General features: G+C 38.3%; 2 protein-coding genes and 1 pseudogene across 2 annotated transcripts; 2 read left to right on the top strand and 1 right to left on the bottom strand.

Moving 5' to 3' along the window:
* Nucleotides 1-11,195: 11,195 nt before the first annotated feature.
* Nucleotides 11,196-13,516, bottom strand: LOC125479325 (transcription initiation factor IIF subunit beta-like). Its single transcript, XM_048588522.1, has 6 exons — nt 13,195-13,516; nt 12,841-12,949; nt 12,219-12,349; nt 12,053-12,127; nt 11,821-11,973; nt 11,196-11,679 (listed from the first exon to the last, which is right to left on the bottom strand). The coding sequence occupies exons 1-6, from the start codon at nt 13,423-13,425 to the stop codon at nt 11,563-11,565; spliced, it is 816 nt and encodes a 271-aa protein (XP_048444479.1). The 5' UTR covers nt 13,426-13,516; the 3' UTR covers nt 11,196-11,562.
* A 470-nt stretch (nt 13,517-13,986) lies between these two features.
* Nucleotides 13,987-18,692, top strand: LOC125479121 (annotated as a pseudogene).
* A 1,421-nt stretch (nt 18,693-20,113) lies between these two features.
* LOC103928316 (probable cysteine protease RD19C) lies at nt 20,114-22,360 on the top strand. Its single transcript, XM_009337351.3, has 4 exons — nt 20,114-20,660; nt 20,761-20,880; nt 21,551-21,794; nt 21,881-22,360. The coding sequence occupies exons 1-4, from the start codon at nt 20,199-20,201 to the stop codon at nt 22,156-22,158; spliced, it is 1,104 nt and encodes a 367-aa protein (XP_009335626.2). The 5' UTR covers nt 20,114-20,198; the 3' UTR covers nt 22,159-22,360.
* Nucleotides 22,361-23,145: the final 785 nt, after the last annotated feature.

Consider the following 23,145-nt stretch of genomic DNA (forward strand, 5'->3'; position numbering starts at 1 on the left):
ATGTCAGTTGCCTTGAAACTCCAAGTTGTTAGAATCTCGTAGTCACTGGTCTAATCGCGGCACAATCAATGAACTTAATAATTGATTAGGGTTTGTATCCTCACACCATAGATCTGTTTGATAACATTTCTTTTTTTTTTTGTTTTGCTTTTTTATTTATTTATTTATTTTAATAAAAAAAAATTGAGAAGCTGGAACTTACTTGGTAATTATTTGATACTTTTTAAGCTGAAAACCAAAATTTGAATATTTTTGTGAGTTTTCAAGAAAAAAAAAAAAACAAAACAAAATGGTTATGAAACAACTCTAAACAATTTGACATTAATTAAGAAAACATGCGTGATGGATCTACATGTGTGACAAGATTCAAACGATTTGTTTTGTTTGGCATGAGTAATAATATATAACTATGCATTTTTGCATAGAAATAGTGCGGGCAATGATGGTATTGGAGAAAATTATAGATATATATCCCCATACCCTATTGGCATCATAGCATTTTGAATCCAAAATATTTTATGTGTTGGTCTAGTGGCAGCCGCTGCTCTCAACATTTCAACCAGTTAGGTTTTCGTATACCATTTTCATACAAGTTCATCATACAATTTTTCAAAAAGGGGTCAAAGACATGCAGAGTTTTCATTTGCTTGATTGAGTTGCTTTACATTTCATACTATAACTCTTCGATCTGTCTTGATCAATTTAGTTTTATATCTGTTGACTACAAAAATTACAAAACCTACGTGGCGCGCAGGCCGAGTAACTAATGAGCTAACTACGTCCTTCGGTTGAATGCGGGGCGTGCCAACTCGTCGGCCGAGCTCGGCCGAGGAGTAAAATGTGATGCCGCGTTGGGTGCGCTGTTGACTTCTGTATCTTGCGATTGCGACCAAGGAAGGAACGCTCTCGGCCTCTGGGTTCTATAGCCTGAAGACAAGGCTACTAATTCTACGGAGTTCACAAGTCGTCGGACCCTGATTCGGTCACTGTGATTATATTCGTAAGAGTATAAGCACGCCGAATCGAGACCAAACTATATGGGCACAGGTACTCGAATGTGATGTATGTCTTGATGGTAAACGTAGTTCGGCCGTCGGAATGCCGAACCCTGAAACTTACTTGCGAGTATCCAATCATAAACTCACTCGGCGTCCAATACGCCGAGCAATGCAACTCGTAACACCCAACTACGCCGAAAAGGCTTAGTTAGATGACCTCTACCAACAAAGGTTCGAAAACCCTTCTCGGCCGAGACTTAGATAGATAATCGGTCGACCTCGACGCAGTGCTGTTTATCCAAACTAAAGGTGTTTCTCGGTCGGCTGATTCTGCGGCAGCAGTGCTGTTTATCCAAACTGAAGGTGCTCACCGGTTGCTTCCACAGTGCTGTTTATCCAAACTGAAGGTGTGTCGGCAGGAAAAGAAAAGGAAAAATCTCAAGGTGTTTGAGAGGTTTTGCGCAGGGCAATTGTATGCTGATGTTGAAGGGGCCTTTCTATTGCGTAATTTCTTGTATTTATAGCACCTCGCTCCTTGAATCCCGTTCTGATTTGGATTGGGAGTCCTTGTCCCGTTTTACCTTTAACTCGAACAATCCTCGTCCTACTGGGATTCTGAATTCTCCTCCTTTTGAGGCTTTATCCCTTGCCGGTCGAGAATCCTGGTCGCACCAGGATTTCCTCGACCTTTCCTCATTTACCTGGACTACTTAAGATGGGATCTGGCCGACCCTGCCAGCTGGTCCGGGTTTCATTATTTGGCCCATAGCATGTGTCATTACCTTGGGCCGAGCACATCTTGCTGCTTGGCCCAATCATAATATTTTGGGCCCAAACAATATCAATAAATAAATAAATGAAAATAAAAAGCAGATGTTGCACATTTTTTTCTTTCACAAAAATTATGTAAGATATATTTTCTTAACTTTATAACCAATACAGCCACCATTGTACTAACAATGATAATATGATTAGACCAAACCAAGGACGTTAAGGTGATCAGAGAATACTTACATGAAACAAGGACATTACTATGACTCACTCAAACCAATCATGCGAGGCCAGGTATAGAAGCTAAAGCACATAAAAATGCATGGTTTGGGTATAAGGCAGGCACTGCCAATTTGGCATCTCCACTTTAATGCAAGTCTCTCTGCGACAATTGCAATAGGGATGATTGGGCCTTTAGCAGGCCAGTTAGCATGTACGTATAGCCCACACCATTATCGATTAGATAATGAGAGTTTTAACAAAAAGTTCACGATACTGTTCAATTTAACGAAAAATTACATTTTTACATTAAAAAGTCAAACCTGGTACTATTCACTTTACCTTTTATTTTGTCCTTATCGTTAAAACTCAAAGTTTTCAAGCTCTTTTTATTAGTTTTCCTTTGGATAATCAGCCCTTAAGTAGTCCTGTTTAGAGTCGTTTAGTGTACACCCAAATTTTCTCTTTGAACACCTTCGTTTTTCTGGACACTCAATTTACTCTCACATATTTCTTTAGGCACCCAGAATAATTTACTAAACTTCCAAGCATACTCTTCTTTTATTTTTTTATGAATCCATTGTTCTCTATACCCATTTCTTTGTATTTGAGAGGAGTTTTAGAGAAGCACGACAAAGTGAAATTTAGATAAGCACAAAAAGGTGAGATTCGACAGTCGCTTCATTCCCACAATATTTTGTTTCCAAACCAGATTCCGCAGCAGGAACAACTGAACAAGGCATCCAAGATCATTCTGTAAGAATATGAGTATGAGATAAAGAAGTTTTGAGAACAGTTGAAGGTATTCAATTAGAGATGGAAAAGTCCTATTGACAAGAGGAGTGCTGATCCTTTACAGTAAAGGATTTGGTTAGCATACGGAAAACAAGAGGTGTTTTCCAATTAGGATTTGATAGGGAATCCTGATCAGTCTTGGAATAGTCTATATGTATATATATAGTGGCCTCTCTTCTCACAGATACCATGCTCATACTGGACCATAACCTATCTGTGAGTCGAGCTCTTGATACTCTGCAAGAGAAGAGAAGGTTCACTGGTTTGCTGCGATGGCTTCAAGTGCTGGTGTTGCTGCAGGTATGATTCGCTTTCTGTTTTGCAATGTGCATATATTTGATTAGTCCTTTTGTGTTTGTAGTTCATGTTTTGGTCTTGGTGATTAGTTGCTAGTTACATCTTACATGTGGTATCAGAGCCACAAGACCTACAAACTTGAATTCAAATCTGTAAAGGTTAAAAGATGTATGTATTCATTAAAAAAAATAAAAAATAAAAAATAAAATTTTGCCCTGACAGAAAATCGAAGTTGGGTTCTCGAGACCAATAGAACGGCTGTGGCAGAAAACAACGGCTCTTTTTGAAATTGAAAAAATTTTTGACCGTTGGAGCCACTAAACCACAACCGAATGGGTTTTTCTCGGATTGGGGTCAAATTTTGATCTGGGTTTTCATAAAATTCGAAACCTTATGTTTTCAAATTCTAAATTCGCTTCCGCTATCTTCATCGAGAATTTGAAATCAGTAATTAAAAGGTATGGTTGTGTTCTGCAAGTTCTGAAATTCCAGTATCTGGTTGAATATATATAAATACATGTTGCTGCATTCTGTGTTCATAAATTGATCATGATAATCGATATTAAACATAATATAATTGTTGGTTTTGGAAGTAGATTAAAAGATTCTAGATTTAACCTTGTTTATTTTGCATCTATGACATGATTGCGAGGACTCCATGCTCAATAAATGTTTAAAGATACATGGCTGCTGCGACATGTTGATTGGATCCTAAGTATATCATATGTTCTATATATGCTTATCAACAAATTGTTGATTAAGACTATGTATATGAATCTATGATTATAGTCATGATGTGCAAAGGGATGTTGGAATGAAATCTGGAACTAATGAGTTCTTATTGGTGATTTCATTGTTGCTGCAGCATCTGCAATATCATTAAGGACTATGAACTTAGCCAATATACCTATTCTAACTGGAGGAAGCAATTACAAGAAGTGGAGACGAGAGATTGGCCTCTTGTTGACACTTAATGAGTTTGACATTGCTCTCGACACTCCCAAGCCGGTTTTAACTGATCAAAGCACTCGGGCTGAGAAAACTGATGCAGAGAGATGGATTAGAGCCAACAAGGTGGCACTTTCTATACTTGAAAGTGCCATGACAGACACTGTTCGTGGGGGGATCAAGAAGCATGAATTGGATGTTGATTATTTAGGTGCAATTGAGAGGAAGTTCAAGGAATCTCAAAAGGCAGAAATCAGTCAATATATGGCAATGCTTACCACGTACAAGATTGAAGGCACAGGTTCCATTCGGGATCACATCATGAAAATGACCGATGCAGCTGAAAAGTTGAATTCCCTAGATGTCAACATTGGAGAAAAACAACTTGTTTTTATGATTCTCCAAGCGCTTCCAAGTAAATTCAGCCAATTGAAAGTGTCCTATAACACTCAAGACAAGAATTGGGATGTTGATGAACTTATTGCACAGTGTGTGCAAGAAGAGACTAGACAGAAGCAAGAAAGATCAAAGGATACTGAAATAGTAAACTTTGTGCATCCGGACAAGGGGAAAAGGACGTTCAATTCTTTCCCAGGAAACTATGGTAAGAATTCCAATACTAAGACTACCTCTTTTAAGCCAATTGCATCTGCTAAAGTAAGAGACTCTGTTAAGGGATCTAACAATCTTAAATTCAAACCTAAAAATATTGCCAAACTTAGATGTTTCTTCTGCAAGACTAAGGGACATTTAAGGAAAGATTGTCAAGTCTTCAATGATTACCTCAAAAGCAAGGGTGTGGAACATATCAATGTGTGTGTTGAGTCAAATTTGATTGAGATACCTGTGAATTCTTGGTGGTTTGACACTGGATACTCAGTCCACATTACAAATTCTTTAGAGGGCTTTACAATGTCAAAACAAACTGGTTTCAAGAATTATAATGTTTTTGTGGGTGAAGGAACTAAGGTTGCAGTAGAAGCCATAGGTACGGTATTTTTAAAACTGTCTTCTGGTTTTACAATGAGTTTAAATGATGTGCTTTATGTGCCTAAAATGAGAAGAAATTTGGTCTCTGCTTCTAGAATTGTCAAGGAAGGTTTTGCTTTTCTAGGAGATGATGAAAGCTTGAAAATTTTTGAAAAGGGCAAGTTAGATCATGTACTGGGAGATGCTTACCTGAGTGACAACCTGTGGTGTTTGAACTGTACTTTAGAGTCTCATAATCAATATGTCTTAAACACAAGTACTAAAAGGATGCATTGTGGTGATGATTCATTTATTCTTTGGCACAAAAGGTTAGGACATATATCTAAAGAAAGAGTCCTTAAGTTATCCAAGGAAAACTTAATTCCAGAATTGAATTTTGATACTGCAATCGAATGTGTTGATTGTGTCAAGGGAAAGATGACTAATTTTAGAAAACTAGAAGCTAAGAGAAGTCATGACTTGCTGGAAATCATACATACTGATATTTGTGGACCTTTTTCTACCAAAACCATATGTGGAAACTCTTATTTTGTCAACTTCATTGATGATTTTTCAAGATTCAGTTATACTTATCTGATATGTGAGAAGTCATCAGTTCTTGATTGTTTTAAAGTCTACAAAACTGAAGTTGAGAAACAACTAGGAAAGGTCATTAAGATTGTTAGATCCGATAGAGGAGGAGAATACTTTGGCAGGTACACTGAGGCTGGACAAAAGAAGGGGCCTTTTGCTCAATATCTCGAGCAACAAGGTATCGTTGCTCAATACACCACACCTGGGACACCACAACAGAATGGAGTTTCTGAGAGGAGGAATCGAACGTTGATTGGAATGGTGAGAAGCATGATGACAAGGTCAAAGTTACCTGGTTTTCTTTGGGGAGAGGCATTAAAGACAGCAACTTATATCTTGAATAGAGTGCCTTCCAAAGCAGTTTCATCCACACCTTTCGAAATCTGGTGCAAGAGGCAGCCTAGTTTTGATCATTTTCACGTTTGGGGATGTAAAGCTGAGGCTCGAATGTATAATCCGAATGAGAAGAAACTTGATGCAAGGACTGTCACATGCTACTTCATCGGATATTCAGAGAAATCCAAAGGCTATAAGTTCTATTGTCCTCAAAGTCACACTCGGATTCAAGAAACTCATAATGCCAGGTTCTTTGAGGATCAAGATGTTGCAGAATTGTCACAAGGAATTTTCATGTTTGAAGAACAAAATCTCACTGAGGCAGCTCCTTCAGAAACAAACTACAAAGAAATCTTGATACCTTTCTCAGCTGCAGTTCCGTTAGATGAGAATCAGTCTATTCAAGACAGAATGGAATCAGATCCTAGTTCTGAAATTCAACAAGGATCAACCACTGGAGTTATCAATGAACCATCTGCTTCATTAAGGCAATCAACAAGAATCAGGAAGACTACCATGTCAAATGACTATGTTTATTTGCAAGAAAGTGAGTTTGATTTTGGCGATATAGATGATCCTCTTACATACACTCAAGCTATGAACAGCCCTCAACATGCATTATGGAACACAGCAATGAAGGAGGAATTAGAATCGATGTCACAGAATAAAGTATGGACATTGGTGGATTCTAACCCCCAAATCAAGGCTATAGGATGCAAATGGGTCTACAAGACCAAGAGAGATGTTCAGGGCAAGGTTGAAAGGTACAAGGCAAGATTGGTTGCCAAGGGTTTCAATCAGAGAGAAGGAGTCGACTACAATGACACATTCTCACCTGTTTCTTCTAAAGACTCTATGAGGATGATTATGGCATTAGTTGCAAATTTCGATCTAGAGCTACATCAAATGGATGTAAAAACTGCCTTTCTCAATGGTGAACTCCAGGAAAACATATACATGCTACAACCTCCTGGATTTGTTGAAAGGGGGAAAGAGAACAAGGTCTGCAAACTCAACAAGTCCATTTATGGACTGAAGCAAGCATCAAGACAGTGGTTTTTGAAATTTGATCAGGTTGTCACAGGTTTTGGCTTCGTGGAAAATAAATTGGATGATTGTATTTACATCAAATGGTCAGGATCAAACTTCATCATTTTAATCCTGTATGTCGATGACATTCTCCTTGCAAGCTCTAGTGTTAAGCTACTTAATGACACCAAGGATATACTGAGCAAAAATTTCGAGATGAAGGATCTTGGTAAGGCACACTATGTACTTGGTATTGAAATCATTAGGGACAGATCCAAAAGGTTACTTGGTCTATCACAGAAAGGTTACATAGACAGAGTATTGCTAAGATTCAATATGGAAAGATGCAACAATGCTGAAGTACCTGTGAATAAGGGAGATAAATTCTCTAAAGATCAGTGTCCCAAGACATCCGTTGAGGTAGACAAAATGAAAAACAAACCTTATGCCTCCTTAGTAGGTAGTTTGATGTACACTACAATCTGCACAAGACCAGATATAGCATTCATAGTAGGAATGTTAGGAAGGTTTCAAGCAAATCCAGGAGAGTCTCATTGGATAGCTGCAAAGAAGGTTCTGAGGTACTTGCAGAGAACCAAAGGATACATGTTGGTTTATGGCAAAGAAGAGAATCTGGAATTAGTTGGTTATACCGATTCAGACTTAGCTGGTGATATAGATGACAGAAAATCCACAGGTAGCTATGTGTTTATGTTTGGTGGTGGTGCAGTTTCTTGGAAGAGTGCAAAACAAACAATAATTGCAACCTCTACTATGGAGGCAGAGTTCATAGCTTGTTTTGAAGGAATGAAACAGGCCGTGTGGTTAAGGAACTTCTTAACAGATTTAAAGATTGTAGATTCTGTTCAACGGCCGATTAAAATGCACTGTGATAATAATTCTGTAGTATTTTTTGCCAAGAATAATAGAAGAACTTCAGCCTCTAGATTGATGGATGTGAAGTTTCTTAAAGTTCGAGAAAAGGTGAGAGAAGGGGCTATACAAGTGGAACATTTGAGCACTGATTTGATGATAGCAGATCCCTTGACCAAGGCGTTACCAATAGGGGTTTTTAAAGCTCATGTTTCGCGGATGGGGGTACATGAATCATTTGATCAGTGGGAGTAATCCCTTGTTGCGTATTTGACTGTCGAAGTTGCTGCTGTGAAGTTCAAAGAGCTGGTGCAGCAATGAAAACAGGTTTTATGTATTTTAATAAAGCTTAAGGCTAATATTTGTTTAGGTAGCTTTATTTTAGAAGTTTTATTTTCTAGTGAGATTTGTGACAATGGTCTATTGTGTTTCTGAAATAAAAAACTTGATAGTTCATTTGATGCTTGAAAAACAGCTTGTCTGTATAAGCAGTTGTTGTTGAACTATTGTTTCACATGTTGTCTGGAGCAATTGGTTATTTTGCTGTCAATAATGTGAAATAGTGGGAGCAAATTATTTTGCTTATCTGATAAAACTAATTGAAGTTCACAACAGTACAGATACAAATTGGATGTATGTGACTCGTGAAAAACCTTGTTGCATTATGGTTGTAATGAAGATTTTCAGAGTTCTACATTTTGAAATGTATGTAAGATTGGTTGTGATTGAAAACTTTTGTTAACAGGACTTAGTGTACACTTCTGTCTGAGTATGATTGAATAAACTGTGTACTTAAAACTTTTCTCATACTCAAGTGGGAGAATGTAAGAATATGAGTATGAGATAAAGAAGTTTTGAGAACAGTTGAAGGTATTCAATTAGAGATGGAAAAGTCCTATTGACAAGAGGAGTGCTGATCCTTTACAGTAAAGGATTTGGTTAGCATACGGAAAACAAGAGGTGTTTTCCAATTAGGATTTGATAGGGAATCCTGATCAGTCTTGGAATAGTCTATATGTATATATATAGTGGCCTCTCTTCTCACAGATACCATGCTCATACTGGACCATAACCTATCTGTGAGTCGAGCTCTTGATACTCTGCAAGAGAAGAGAAGGTTCACTGGTTTGCTGCGATGGCTTCAAGTGCTGGTGTTGCTGCAGGTATGATTCGCTTTCTGTTTTGCAATGTGCATATATTTGATTAGTCCTTTTGTGTTTGTAGTTCATGTTTTGGTCTTGGTGATTAGTTGCTAGTTACATCTTACACATTCTACAAAACAATGCATCTATGGTTTCATTTGTCCAGCAAAGTATCAAAAGTAATAAAACTATTCAGCTAAAACCGCAGTGAAAGTATTATCTTACAAGCTGATACAGAATTATACATGCTTGCCTCGGAAGTTTAGTTTATCGAAGCATTTATCTCTCTCGTCAGATCAAACACATTATAGTTGCACATTTCAGGTTGGAAAAAGAAAATTAGACTATTGCCTCCGATATTTCGTGGCCTCGATTGTGATCAGCCTTGTTTTAGATAGGCATCATGCATCTTCATGCATTTTTATTGAAACATCAACTCACACACTGAGCTCAGTGGATGTCAGTTGCCTTGAAACTCCAAGTTGTTAGAATCTCGTAGTCACTGGTTTAATCGCGGCACAATCAATGAACTCAATAATTGATTAGGGTTTGTATCCTCACACCATAGATCTGTTTGATAACATTTCATTTTTTTTTTTTTGTTTCGCTTATTTATTAATTTATTTTAATAAAAAAAATTGAGAAGCTGGAACTTACTTTGGTAATTATTTTATACTTTTTAAGCTGAAAACCAAAATTTGAATATTTTTGTGAGTTTTCAAGAAAAAAAAATGCAAAACAAAACAAAATGGTTATGAAACAACTTTAAACAATTTGACATTAATTAAGAAAACATGCGTGATGGATCTACATGTGTGACAAGATTCAAACGATTTATTTTGTTTGGCATGAGTAATAATATATAACTATGCATTTTTGCACAGAAATAGTGCGGGCAATGATGGTATTGGAGAAAATTATAGATATATATCCCCATACCCTATTGGCATCATAATATTTTGAATCCAAAATATTCTACGTGTTGGTCTAGTGGCGGCCGCTGCTCTCAACATTTCAACTAGTTAGGTTTCGTATACCATTTTCATACAAGTTCATCATACAATTTTTCAAAAAGGGGTCAAAGACATGCAGAGTTTTCATTTGCTTGATTGAGTCGTTTTACATTTCATACTATAATTCTTCGATCTGTCTTGATCAATTTAGTTTTATATCAATAAATAAATAAATATAAACAAAAAGCAGATGTTGCACTTTTTTTTTCTTTCACAAGACTATGTAAGATATATTTTCTTAGCTTTATAACCAACACAGCCACCATTGTACTAACAATGATAATATGATTAGACCAAACCAAGGACGTTAAGGTGATCAGAGAATACTTACATGAAACAAAGACGTTAAGATAACTCGCTCAAACCAATTATGCGAGGCCAGGTATAGAAGCTAAAGCACATAAAAATGCATGGTTTGGGTATAAGGCAGACACTGCCAATTTGGCATCTCCACTTTAATGCAAGTCTCTGCGCAACAATTGCAATAGGGATGATTGGGCCTTTAGCAGGCCAGTTAGCATGTACGTATAGCCCACATCATTATCGATTGGATAGTTGGAGTTTTAACAAAAAGTCAACGATCCTCACTTTAACGAAAAACCATATTTTTACACTAAAAAGTCAAATCTAATACTATTTACTTTCCCCTTTATTTTGTCCTTATCGTTAAAACTCAAAGTTTTCAAGTTATTTTCATTAATTTTCCTTTGGATAATCAATCTTTAAGTAGTCCTGTTTAGAGTCGTTTTGTGTACACCCAAATTTTCTCTTTGAACAGCTTCGTTTTTCTGGACACTCAATTTACTCTCACATATTTCTTTAGGCACCCAGAATAATTTACTAAACTTCCAAACATAGTCTTCTTTTATTTTTTTTATGAATCCGTTGTTCTCTATACCCATTTCCTTGTATTTGAGGAGTTTTAGAAAAGCACGACAAAGTGAAATTTATAGATAAGCACAAAAAAGTGAGATTCGACAGTCGCTTGATTACCACATTATTTTGTTTCCAAACCGGATTCCTACCCAGAGAAAATAATTGTTTTTCTTAGGAAATCACTAACCCTATGTAATACTTTTATATATGGATATAAGAATCTTTTTATTTTAAATAAAATTGATAGGTTTCTATAGACGAAACTTGAGTGAACAAAACCTACGACAGAGGAGGGCTTCCGCAGCAGGAACAACTGAACAAGGCATCCAAGAGCATTCTACAAAACAATGCATATATGGTTTCATTTGTCCAGCAAAGTATCAAAAGTAATAAAACTATTCAGCTAAAACCGTAGTGAAAGTATTATCTTACAAGCTGATACAGAATTATACACGCTTGCCTCGGAAGTTTGGTTTATCGAAGCATTTATCTCTCTCGTCAGATCAAACACATTATAGTTGCACATTTCAGGTTGGAAAAAGAAAATTAGACTATTGCCTCCGATATTTCGTGGGTTGAAGTTCTTGATGTTGTTACTCTGCTGCCCCACGCAACCAGCTGGCTATTCTTCTTGCTAATTCATTTCGACTTCCTGTTCTTGAGAGAACAATGGATAACGCTCGATTAGGCGGAGTGTAAAGCTTATTCTTCAGTATCCTCAACAGATTTCTTGTATTCTGGCTTGAGCTCGTAAGTACCCTGGTTCGTTCCCCTTTTGTTGTAAACGCAGAGCTCATTCAGTATCTCTTTCAAGAATTGCTGCAGATGAAACATCCAAAAATTGTAAGATTGCAGAGTTGAAGCATTATTTATCGCATTTATGAAACTAATTCCAATTTTTTTGAAAATATGGAATATAGCAGTTAGCTTAAGCATAAACAAAATGAATAAAATACTAACCGCAGGTTGATTGGTTTCTTGCACCAGCTGCTTCAAGGTCCAGTTTGGTTGTTTTTGTTCAAATAACTTGAACACTATGTCCTCCAGTTCCCCACGATCTCTTCTAGTCCTTTTCATGTCTGATTGTTTAACCGGTGCCGTTTTCTTCTTATCCTGAAATAGATAATTCAAAAGGTTATTCCTTGTTTTGGTATTAGTCTGTAGAAATGGATGAATAGGAAGCAACGGATACCTTTGAGGTGGATGAAACCAAACCAATCATCCCAGGCATGGGCCTCATAAGTACTCCTCGGTCATTGTCGATCATCTTTGGAATAAATTAAAGAGAGACAATCAAAATCTGTTATTCATATACCATCGGAACTGCTGTATCAGAAACACATGGAAGAAAATGGCACCTGTATTTGTCTGTTCTTGATCATGGATTTGTTTGTCCTTTCACGACACAGCTTCCCATACTCCTCAATGTTAGTACCGTGAGGCTTCATATCAAACTTGTGATCCACTTTACCTTCCACAGAAACTTTGCCTACAATGAAAGCAAAAGCTTTTGATTATTTTTATCGACCTCAAAACTAAACGGTGTACAACGAAGAGAGAGGGTAGTAAAATGGTGAGCAGGAAAACAAAAGCAGGACATATAACTTATGACTTGATGAACAAATTGGCCATCGGTAGAGCTATACTTATTGGGGAACAAGTTTCTGCAGGTCGCCCTGCATATTATCTATAACATAGATGCATTATATCATATGTCTTGGAACCAATCAATTTCTACAGCCCAAGACTCAATTTTCGGCATTTTTTTCTTCTGTGCAGTGGTCTAAACCCTGCATAAAGCTCTTATTCGTCTAAACCCTAAACACATCGTGAAAGAGAAGAAATTTTTGCAATCAACGGAGTTGATCATTAGTTTAAATGTGCAGTAAACAAAATGAAGAATCTCAACTCTATTAGATATTTACGAAAGGAAATCTACGAACACAACGAGTGTCAGCAAATTGAATTCCTAAACCTCACCTTGATTTGTTTCCGAAAAAACGCACATGGGAACGAAGTCTTTAAACATATTCAAGGAATAACTTTGTGGCAAATTCGCAGCCGCAGAGCCAGGCATCTCCATCTTGAACTGATTGCAAAACCAGAAATCATAATCAACCAAATGCAGAATGCAAATGGAGCATTCGAAAACCAATCAATCAGTGGCAGAGCATAACAACAATTAGGGTTTTGCTCTAAAATCACTAGTCACAACCTCAACTAAGCTACTAGTCACTGCACTAACCCCAAATCCTTCGAATTTCTAACCCTAATTCAAAATTTTATATCAATAACTCCGAAAGAGCGATGGAATTGATAGAAAGCAACAAAAACCTCCATGGCAGATGGGTCGTCAGCACGGAGGGGATCGAAAGAGAGGACGACTTTGGCGATCGGGTGGGGATCGGAGGGGTTGTGGGAGCTCCACGACTTGGCTACGACCACCGGGCACTTCATCAGCCACACCGGAGCCTCCGCCCTCCCCGTGTCCATCCGACTGCTGCTGCTGCTGCTGTTCCCGCGCTCCTCCTCCGTCGAATCTCTCTCTCTCTTCTCGACGCCCATAGTTTTTAGGGATTTTGTTTCTCACTGACCAGGAAGACTTGAAGCTTCACCGCAGGCAAGAGACGGGGGACGCTGTCTTGGCTTTTGGGTTATAATCCCTGCATTGCAGCTTTTATATGGAGCAACCCGTAAACCTATGGGCCTAAAAGCTTATAGCCCGGTAGGAGCCCAAATTTACAAGTTTATTCCGTATTATAAAGAGAACTTTAACAAAAAAAATAAAAATAAAAAAATTTCGTTACTATTTACTTTAACGAAAAATCATATTTTTACACTAAAATATCAATTATGATGCTATTCACTTTACCTTTTATTTTGTATTTATCGTTAAAACTCAAAAGTTTTCATTCTAAACCCTACCGTATTATAAAGAGAACTTTAACAACAAAAAAACTTTCGGTACTGTTTACTTCAACGAAAAATCATATTTTTACACTAAAATATCAATTATGATGTTATTCACTTTACTTTTTATTTTGTATTTATCGTTAAAACTCAAAAGTTTTCATTCTAAACCCCACAGTTTACCTTGGAGACCTTTGCCTCTCGCTTGCGCTCTCTCTCTCTCTCTCTCTCGATAGCATATGTCAGTTTCTGACTCTCTAATCGTATTTCCACAGTTCAAAGTAGAAACACAACCGACGAAGCCACAATGAGAAAACCCAAATCAAAGAAATCTCACATGCAAAGTAAACACTCGGAGCTCCAGGAAGTCGAGCTTCTGAAATCGTGGATCGAATCCCAGCAACCCGAACGCGGTTCCAACCCCATGTCTCTCCCCGCTTTGCCCTCGAACGCTGCACTGGCCGCCTCGACTCCACAAGATTTTCGCGCTACGCCGGCGTCATCGGGTTTGACCAGCTGCCCATCTCTAAGAAGACCCAAGAACGCCTTACACCAATCCAAGAAGTACGTCCAAATGAGCGATATTCAGAGGGTGTGTTTGCCCCACGCCTTATGCGGCAGAGATGTTCGCGGTGCTGCCAAGACTGGCTCCAGAAAGACTCTTGCTTTTGTTATTCCGGTCAGTCTGTTGGGTGGCGTCGTCTCTTCAGTTTTTTTTTTGTTTGTTAAACAATGTAAGAACTTAGTTGCCTTTGCCTTGTTTTCAGATTGTGGAAAAATTGTATAGAGAGAGATGGTGTCCTTAGGATGGGGTGGGCAACATCATAATCTCTCCAACAAGGGAAATAACTAGTCAAACATTTGATCTGTCAGTTTCTCACTCTCTGATCGTATTTCCACAGTTCAAAGTAGAAACACAACCAACGAAGCGACAATGAGAAAACCCAAATCAAAGAAATCTCGCATGCAAAGTAAACACTCGGAGCTCTAGGAAGTCGAGCTTCTGAAATCGTGGATCGAATCCCAGCAACCCGAACGCGGTTCCAACCCCATGTCTCTAAGAAGACCAAGGACACCTTACGCCAATCCAAGAAGTACGTCCAAATGAGCGATATTCAGAGGGCGTGTTTGCCAAGACTGGCTCCGGAAAGACTCTTGCTTTTGTTATTCCAATCAGTCTGTTGGGTGGCGTCGTCTCTTTGGATTTTTTTTTTTTTGGTTAAACAATGTAAGAACTTAGTTGCCTTTGCCTTGTTTTCAGATTGTGGAAAATTTGTACAGAGAGAGATGGTGTCCTCAGGATGGGGTGGGCAGCATCATAATCTCTCCGACAAGGGAAATAGCCAGTCAAACATTTGATGTGTTGAGACTGGTGGGGAGGCACCATAGTTTTAGTGCTGCCCTCCTAATTGGAGGTCGTCGTGGAAAAGATGTCGAAGCAGAGAAGGAGCTCGTAAATGAGTGCAACATATTGGTTTACACGCCCGGCCGGCTTCTTCAGCACATGGATGAAACGCCAAATTTTGACTGTTCATAGCTTCAGGTCAACTTTATCATCTCTATCAGTAATATTGTATTGAATCTGCAGTTGCCTCTTGTTTCTTAAATTGCTTTATTCTTGGGTAGACTACAAAAAACTACCTCAACTATTGTGACACTTTCATACCTTATCTTTTAAAATTGACAATATCATACCTCATCTTTAGAATTTATGTCAATGTTATACCTTTCGTTAGCTTGACCATTTATTTCTCAATTAAATGCTGACGTGGCTTAATCCGGAACCTATTTTTTATTAAAAAATTAATAAAATATTATTAAAAACAAAAAAAAATTCATTATATATTATTTAAATATTAAAATAATAAATAAAAAAGTACATAAAAATTTTAAAAAATAAACCTCTCCTTTCATCCCTCCCTCCTCTCTCTCTTCCCCATCTTCCTGCAGCCCAGAAAGAAGAAGGAAAAAAAAAAAAAAAAAACTCAAACCAAACCCAGTTCGTCCCCCTCACCCCACCACAAACCCAACCCCCTGCAACCCAGAAAGAAGGAGGAGGAAAAGATGTCGCCGTGGAAAAGATGCCGAAGCAGAGAAGGAGCTCGTAAATGAGTGCAACATATTGGTTTACACGCCCGGCCGGCTTCTTCAGCACATGGATGAAACGCCAAATTTTGACGATTCACAGCTTCAGGTCGACTTTACCATCTCTATCAGTAATATTGTATTGAATCTGCAGTTGCCCCTTGTTTCTTAAATTGCTTTATTCTTTGACTTAATTACATCCACACTAGCTTGGAACTCAAACTTGGTCTCGGTTAACCTCCTGCAACTCAAACCGTCAAATCTGTTAACTTGGAACTCAAGTTATCCCCTTTTTTTGGGTATCCATGACAGTAGTATTTCTCCATTGTCTCTATATATTATGTAGGACCCCGTTCTTAAGAGGGATCCATTGTTCAGGGCACTCCGACAGTGGGTTTCAATAATCAAAACCATCTAGTTTTTAGATACCCTTTTAAGAATCATCCTTACAAAAAATCGTCAAAATCCAAGACTTTGATGATTCAAAATTGAACGGTTCGGATTACCAAAGAGCATTACATGTTTGGGCTCACATGCAATCTTACATGCAATCCCCTTCCGTGATTAGTAGAAAAGGCATCCCTATTATGAAGCTTCTCCTATATATATGTGTATACGTATGTATGTATTTATTTTACTACTAATTTGGGTGGACTTTCACGGCTGTGGAGCAGGTTTTTGTCCTTGACCAGGTGGATAGTATGCTCAGCGATCCGAGTTTTAAGCAGACGATGAATGCAATCATTTCACAGCTACCGAAGCAAAGGCAAACCTTACTCTTCTCGGCAACTCACCTGAAGGATGTTAAGGATCTCGCAGCTCTATGTTTGAAGGGTCCAGAATTTCAGCGTGCATGAGAAGTCTGCGACAGCCACTCCTAGTAATTTGCAGCAAACATTTGTCATTGTTTCTCTTCACCAAAAGTTAGACGTGTTGTGGAGGTTCATAAAAAAAAAAATCTAAAATCTAGGGTTCTAGTGTTTCTATCAACCAGAAAGCAGGTAAGTCGACCTGTGTTATGTGAATTTGTGTTTTTTTCTAAATTTTATCATCTTTTGTACATTTCTTAATGATTCGTTAAAGTACACTTTCTTGAAACTCAAAGCATATTTGCTGAATAATACTTCATGTACATTTTTCACGTGCTACCGATCCATGATTTACTAAGCTTTGTCGAATTGGTGTATTAATAGGTACAATTTGCATATGAAGCATTTACAACGCTTCGTTCTGGAATATCCTTGATGTCTTTTTATGGTAAGTTTGGACCAACATAAAAGAATGGCAACGGTCTCAGAGTTTAGTAAACAACCTTCAGTACTTTTTTCGACTGATGTGGCTTCAAGAGGCCTTGACTTCAACCAGGGAGTCGACTGGGTTGTTCAGGTGAGTTTTTGTCTTCACCATAAGCTAGAAAGGTAAAAGGAAGCTCTGATGGAATTTGTGATGTTGCATCTTTTTCGCATGTGCAGGTGGATTGTCCAGGAGATGTTGCATCTTACATACACAGAGTTGGTCGAACCGCTCGCTATGACTCGGTAGGGAAATCACTTTTATTTCTGATGCCGTCGGAAGAAAAAATGCTTGAGAAATTACAAGCGGCAAAAATACCTATACGGGAAATAAAGGTAAAGTGATTGTACTTTTTCTCTATTTTCCACATCTTTCTATTGTTCCTGCCATTGATTTGTGGCCTACGTTAAATTAGCTGTTCCACTGATTTCTCAGCCTAACAAGAACGTAGTGCAATCAGTGTCCGGAAAGTTGGCAGATTCTATAGTCCAAGACCCAGATCTACACGGTCTGGCTCAAAGTGCCTTTAAAACGTATCTGAAATCTGTTGACAAGAAGGACAAATAGAATTTCGACGTTACAAAACTACCCATTGATGAGTTTTCTGCATCGATAGGTCTTGCATCGACCCCCAGAATCCGCTTTTTAAACAACAAAATCAAGTCCTCATCCAAGAAAGTATCAGAACTATCTCCCACTGTTGAACCAGAGCATTTGGACAAGGACAATGAATTGGAGCTGCTTCGTAAAGAGGAGCTTGATCTTGGTTATTCTAGTGACGAGGAAGGGGATAAAGATCCTCTTCTAACAAATGATATAGCACATGCCGCAGACGGAGAAGGAAGAAAAATGAACATATTTTGTAAGTTTCATGCATATTATGTTTTATACTTGTTTTAACTCAGATGATTAGCTTAAAGGGCAGTATGATAACATTTTTGTTTTTTTTTTTTCAGTTTTCAATGAGTCAACAAAAACTATAAGCTAAACGTGACTTGGTTATCGAAGAAGATCTTGTCCAGCTTTAGTAATAGTGGATGCATTACCATTGTCACACGACGAACTCTGAACTCATAATACTTAGTTAAAGATCAATATCCATAGACCAGTGGGAACTAGAGTTGTTTTTGACGAGGAAGGCAACACGCTACCACCACTAGCAAGGCTGGCTGATACCAACAATGACAGTGGTCTGCTCAATCAAATTCAAGGTATGCATTTTCGTGTCGGATCTTGTCTCTTCCAAAGAAAGTGATTGCCCTGAAATTGCTCTCTTTTTTAACGTAGACAAGAAGAACGAATATTAGAGGAAGCTTAGGGAAGATTTGAAGAAGGTGGACAAGGATGACAAGGTTCCATACCGTCATTGCTGCCGCGAGAAGCGTTTAAAGGATAAGATTAAGTCGAAGAGAGGGAACACGGACGAGCAGGAGGAGGATGATGTTTCAGATTCGGAAGGAGAGCCGTCTGCAGATCGACCCCGTAAAAGGCCAAAGATATACTTTGATAGTGAGAGCGATGGGGAGATAAAAAAAGAGGGATAAACCGGGGTTCATTGCTGACTCAATATCTTTGGAGGAACAAGAAGCTATTGCTCTCAAATTGTTAAGTTCCATGCACTCGCAACTATAGGGAAAGGACTTACATGGAATAAATTTATAGTTATGTGGCTTTTTATATCTAATAATACATGGTCAAGTGTAAGTTTTTATTCACATGATAATGTATTATTAGATTGAAGCGTCACGTGGTGGTAAATCCGTTCTATGGAAGTTGTTCTTAGTTATAAGAAATAATCTTTTTAAATGCTTTATTAGGGTCGGTCAGTTCATGAAGTTGTGTATGCTGTGTTTTTAAATTATGTTTTAATTATTTTAGATGCTTAGTCATAGACTTGTCACTGGTTAGTTTTTTTGTTGATCGAAAACTCGTGCCCATCTCATTACCCCTCGACTACTATAACAACAAACAAATATAATACTCGAGATAAGAGAGATCACTCGAATTGAACTCAAGATCAACTTGAGGGGTGTCGAGATAGTTCGAGTTGTTTTCGGAGGTCGCGGCGACCAACCCAAGACACCTCTGGTGACCCATTCCCTCGACGCTGCTCGCGACAACAAGCACCCAAGACCCTGCTTGTGACCCATTCCTTATATATGAAAGCTTATCCACACATATGGTGTCACATGATCGACTTTCTCCTTCTTTATATCGATTGTGTTAAAAATAAAAAATAAAAAGGCATAATTAGTGTTATTGCTCGTGAGTCGCGAACATGCATGTTAGCAATCCACTTTGCCGAATCAAACTTGTCACCCAAGTTATATCCTCGTGTCCAACTTTTCCCTTATGCTGTTAGGCCGGTCTGAGATGCAGGTTGGTCTGAAAAATTGAATAAAGAGGGGTGTCACTTTAAGTTAATAATTGATATGGCATAGGTTTACCGTTATGGTAACGTTGTGTGTCAATGAGATAAAAATATGTAAAATTTTTTGTCTATATGTCTTTGAAAATGAAGAGCAACTTACATAAAACGGGATTCACTACAACGTGATATTTCGATCTAATAATACATTGTTATGTGAAAAAAAACTTGCACACAGCAATGCATTATTGGAAAATGAACGCCACATAAATGTAATGATGAACCTGTTTCATATAAAATTATCATTTCATTAATATGAGATGTCACGTGATGATAAACTCGTGTTACTCAGGTAAGTTCTTGATTTTAGTGGAGGTAATAATTGATTAGAAGACAAGTAACAATAATGTAGTAGTAGCCATCACCATGAATAATAGAGTCGTACGTAGAACAAAGGAAACAACCCATCTCTTTCTTTCATTTGATTTCTAGCTCAACTTGCTGACAAATCGATTTCTAGCTCAACTTGCTGACAAATCGTACGAACCAAAACAACCCACGTCTCTACAAATTCACCATCTTCTCGGAAGCCCACCCGCACAAAACACCAACCATAAGTATCTGCTTATCTCCCCGCTCCAATAGAACTCACTTCCTCACACAGTCACACTCACCATTAACAATGGATCGTCTCGCCTCCCTCCTCCTCCTCCTCCTCCTCCTCTCCCTCCTATCCTCCGCCCTCGCCTCCGCCGCAGTTTCCAACGACGCCGACCCTATCATCCGACAAGTCGTTTCGGAAACTGACACAGATCATCTCCTCCACGCCGAGCACTTCTCCAGCTTCAAAGCCACGTTCGGGAAGACCTACGCGACTCAAGTGGAGCACGACTACAGGTTCGGCGTCTTCAAGGCCAACCTCCGCCGAGCCAAGCGGCACCAGGCGCTCGACCCCTCTGCCGTCCACGGTGTCACCAAGTTCTCTGATCTCACTCCCAAGGAGTTTCGCAGGAACTTTCTCGGACTCAAGCGTCGTCTCCGGCTTCCGGCCGACGAGAAAAAGGCTCCGATTCTTCCCACCAATGATCTTCCAACGGACTTTGATTGGCGCGACAAAGGTGCTGTCACGCCGGTGAAGGACCAGGTACAAATATTTCTAAAATTTTATTTATTTATTTGAAAAAAATAAATGGAATTTCTGAGGATTATTATTTTTCGTTTTGGAATGCGATGGTGAAAATTAGGGTTCTTGTGGGTCGTGCTGGGCTTTTAGTGCGACGGGAGCTTTGGAAGGAGCTCATTATTTGGAAACAGGGGAGCTCGTCAGTCTGAGTGAGCAGCAGCTTGTTGACTGTGACCATGAGGTTCTAATCTACGTACTTTACTTTCCTTGTATATGTGTATATGTGTATATGTATATATATATGTGTATATGTGTGTATATATATTGTATATATGTATGTGTGTATGAATATATACTGTTTTCTTTATATAATGAATCATTATTTGGTCTTTTCTGTGCTTAAAGTATTGAACTTTTTGCTCTTTGAGAAGAACAAAACTTGAAAGATTAAGCTAATTGCTTCACTAATTTCTATCGTGTTATATTATCATTTACTATCTGAAAACAATTAAACGCATTTGAAAATTTGATTTTTAATGAGGAAATTGTAAACAAAGAGAAATATATGTTCTTTGAGACTGTTTACTGTTTGACATTCATGGTTAAAAAACACTGAACTTAGACTCGTACTATTCGTAGACAAGAAGATTTTTCATACGCTTGGGAGGCTACTGTGGCGGTATCCCAAGTGTAGTTAAGTTTCTTTTGCGGATACTTGTACTTGTGATAGAGAAGATGAACTTTCCTACAATTTGATGTCACCGTGGCAGTTTAGCAAGTGTAGGTAAGTTTCTCTCGTGGTCGAGGGTGGTGTTGATGTGTGTTAATTTGGGAAATTGGGTTTTTTTAATCCTGCATAGATTTGACTATCCTCATTGCATTATCTTATATCAAGCCTGAACATTTTGCAGTGTGATCCGGAAGAATATGGCTCGTGTGACTCGGGTTGCAATGGCGGGCTGATGAACAATGCCTTTGAGTACGCACTCAAGGCTGGCGGGCTAGAACGAGAGGAAGATTATCCTTACACCGGGACTGATGACACCTGCAAATTCGACAAGAGCAAAGTTGTTTCTTCCGTGAATAACTTCAGCGTTATTTCTACCGACGAAGATCAAATCGCTGCAAATTTGGTTAACCATGGCCCTCTTGCAGGTACTTCAGCGTAGGATTCCTTCAAATTGATGCTCACATTTTTATTCTCCGTTTACTGAATCGTTAACTTGGTTTGCATGGTGCAGTTGGGATCAATGCGGTGTTCATGCAAACATACGTAGGCGGAGTTTCGTGCCCTTACATCTGCGGAAAGCGAATTGATCATGGAGTGCTTCTGGTGGGTTATGGTTCTTCGGGTTTTGCTCCGATTCGATTTAAGGAGAAGCCGTACTGGATCTTGAAGAATTCATGGGGACAGAGCTGGGGAGAGCAGGGATATTACAAGATCTGCAGGGGTTATAATTCTTGTGGGGTGGATTCCTTGGTCTCAACTGTTGCTGCTCTGCATACATCCAACAAGTAGTTTACGACGGCACCGTATTATTATTGTACCTTGTTTAGGAATTTGGGGGATTTGTAAATATACTTGTGTGATTTGATCTCCTAGATAATATAGAAAAATGGGGCTAATAAGTTTATGTTTATGTCATGGTTTAATGATGGTTGAAGTTGTATAATGTTTATGTATTTATATTGATCTTATGGGATTGTTTACTTAATTATTATGCTTTGTGTTGTAAATAGTATTTTATAATTAGCATGTTTGTGTAAACGAGAATAGGAAAAGCAAAATCCTAGATTTTGGCTCTATGAGCAAGAGAAAAAGTAATGTGCGAACGTTATACATTACAATTATAATATCATATTTAGATTCAGTTTTTAGGTTTCTGAGTGTTTCATGTGACTTGTCTATTTGGGTTTGATTCATTTAGGTTCTGCTTTTAGCCAAAAATTGAAAATCAAATCGAAATTACTATTTGGTTCAGTTTTTGCAATTTGTAAAGGAGAAACCAAATTATTCAGTTCAGTTTTTGCAATTGCATTTTTTTGTAGGTTTTAACAATCTAACGAATAAGGCTTTCAACATATTTGGGCCCGAAATTGGTTTACGTACTCTTGAATTGAAATTAGACTGGTTGACACGAAATTAGGCTTGGAATTTATTTTTTTTTTTTTATATTTTTTACAAACGATGTGACAATCTATACTAAATTAATATAATCTACAAAGAAAGAGATTGGGAAACGGGACCTCGAGTAAATGATTGCATGCTTCTAACAAGTTGAGTTACAAGCCACTTATAACCCGCTAAAATTATTAGAAAGAAAATTTGAGTTTAGGTGCAAGAAGGTGGTTTTGTTGCCCTAAGTATTCCAACCCACATATTACTTCTCGAGGTACTTAAGTGTAAACTGTAAGCGCGTATTGCTCCTTTTTTGGGCTTGCTTACGTAGTCAGTTAGGCATGCCCAGTTCCTTCATAAGCCACACTCTGTAGGCCCAACTTATGT

This window comes from the organism of the source record quoted next, unplaced genomic scaffold (genome assembly GCF_019419815.1).
Source record: "Pyrus x bretschneideri cultivar Hongxiangsu unplaced genomic scaffold, Pyrus_bretschneideri_v1 Contig28, whole genome shotgun sequence".
In the NCBI taxonomy this organism is placed as follows: domain Eukaryota; kingdom Viridiplantae; phylum Streptophyta; class Magnoliopsida; order Rosales; family Rosaceae; genus Pyrus; species Pyrus x bretschneideri.

Coding starts and splice junctions, on each gene's coding strand:
- LOC125479325 (XM_048588522.1), bottom strand. CDS start 13,425: ATGGGCGTCGAGAAGAGAGAGAGAGATTCGACGGAGGAGGAGCGCGGG. Junction 12,950..13,194: donor ACGACCCATCTGCCATGGAG/GTTTTTGTTGCT, acceptor TTTTGCAATCAG/TTCAAGATGGAGATGCCTGG. Junction 11,974..12,052: donor TGGTTTCATCCACCTCAAAG/GTATCCGTTGCT, acceptor TATCTATTTCAG/GATAAGAAGAAAACGGCACC.
- LOC103928316 (XM_009337351.3), top strand. CDS start 20,199: ATGGATCGTCTCGCCTCCCTCCTCCTCCTCCTCCTCCTCCTCTCCCTC. Junction 20,881..21,550: donor TTGTTGACTGTGACCATGAG/GTTCTAATCTAC, acceptor AACATTTTGCAG/TGTGATCCGGAAGAATATGG. Junction 21,795..21,880: donor TAACCATGGCCCTCTTGCAG/GTACTTCAGCGT, acceptor TGCATGGTGCAG/TTGGGATCAATGCGGTGTTC.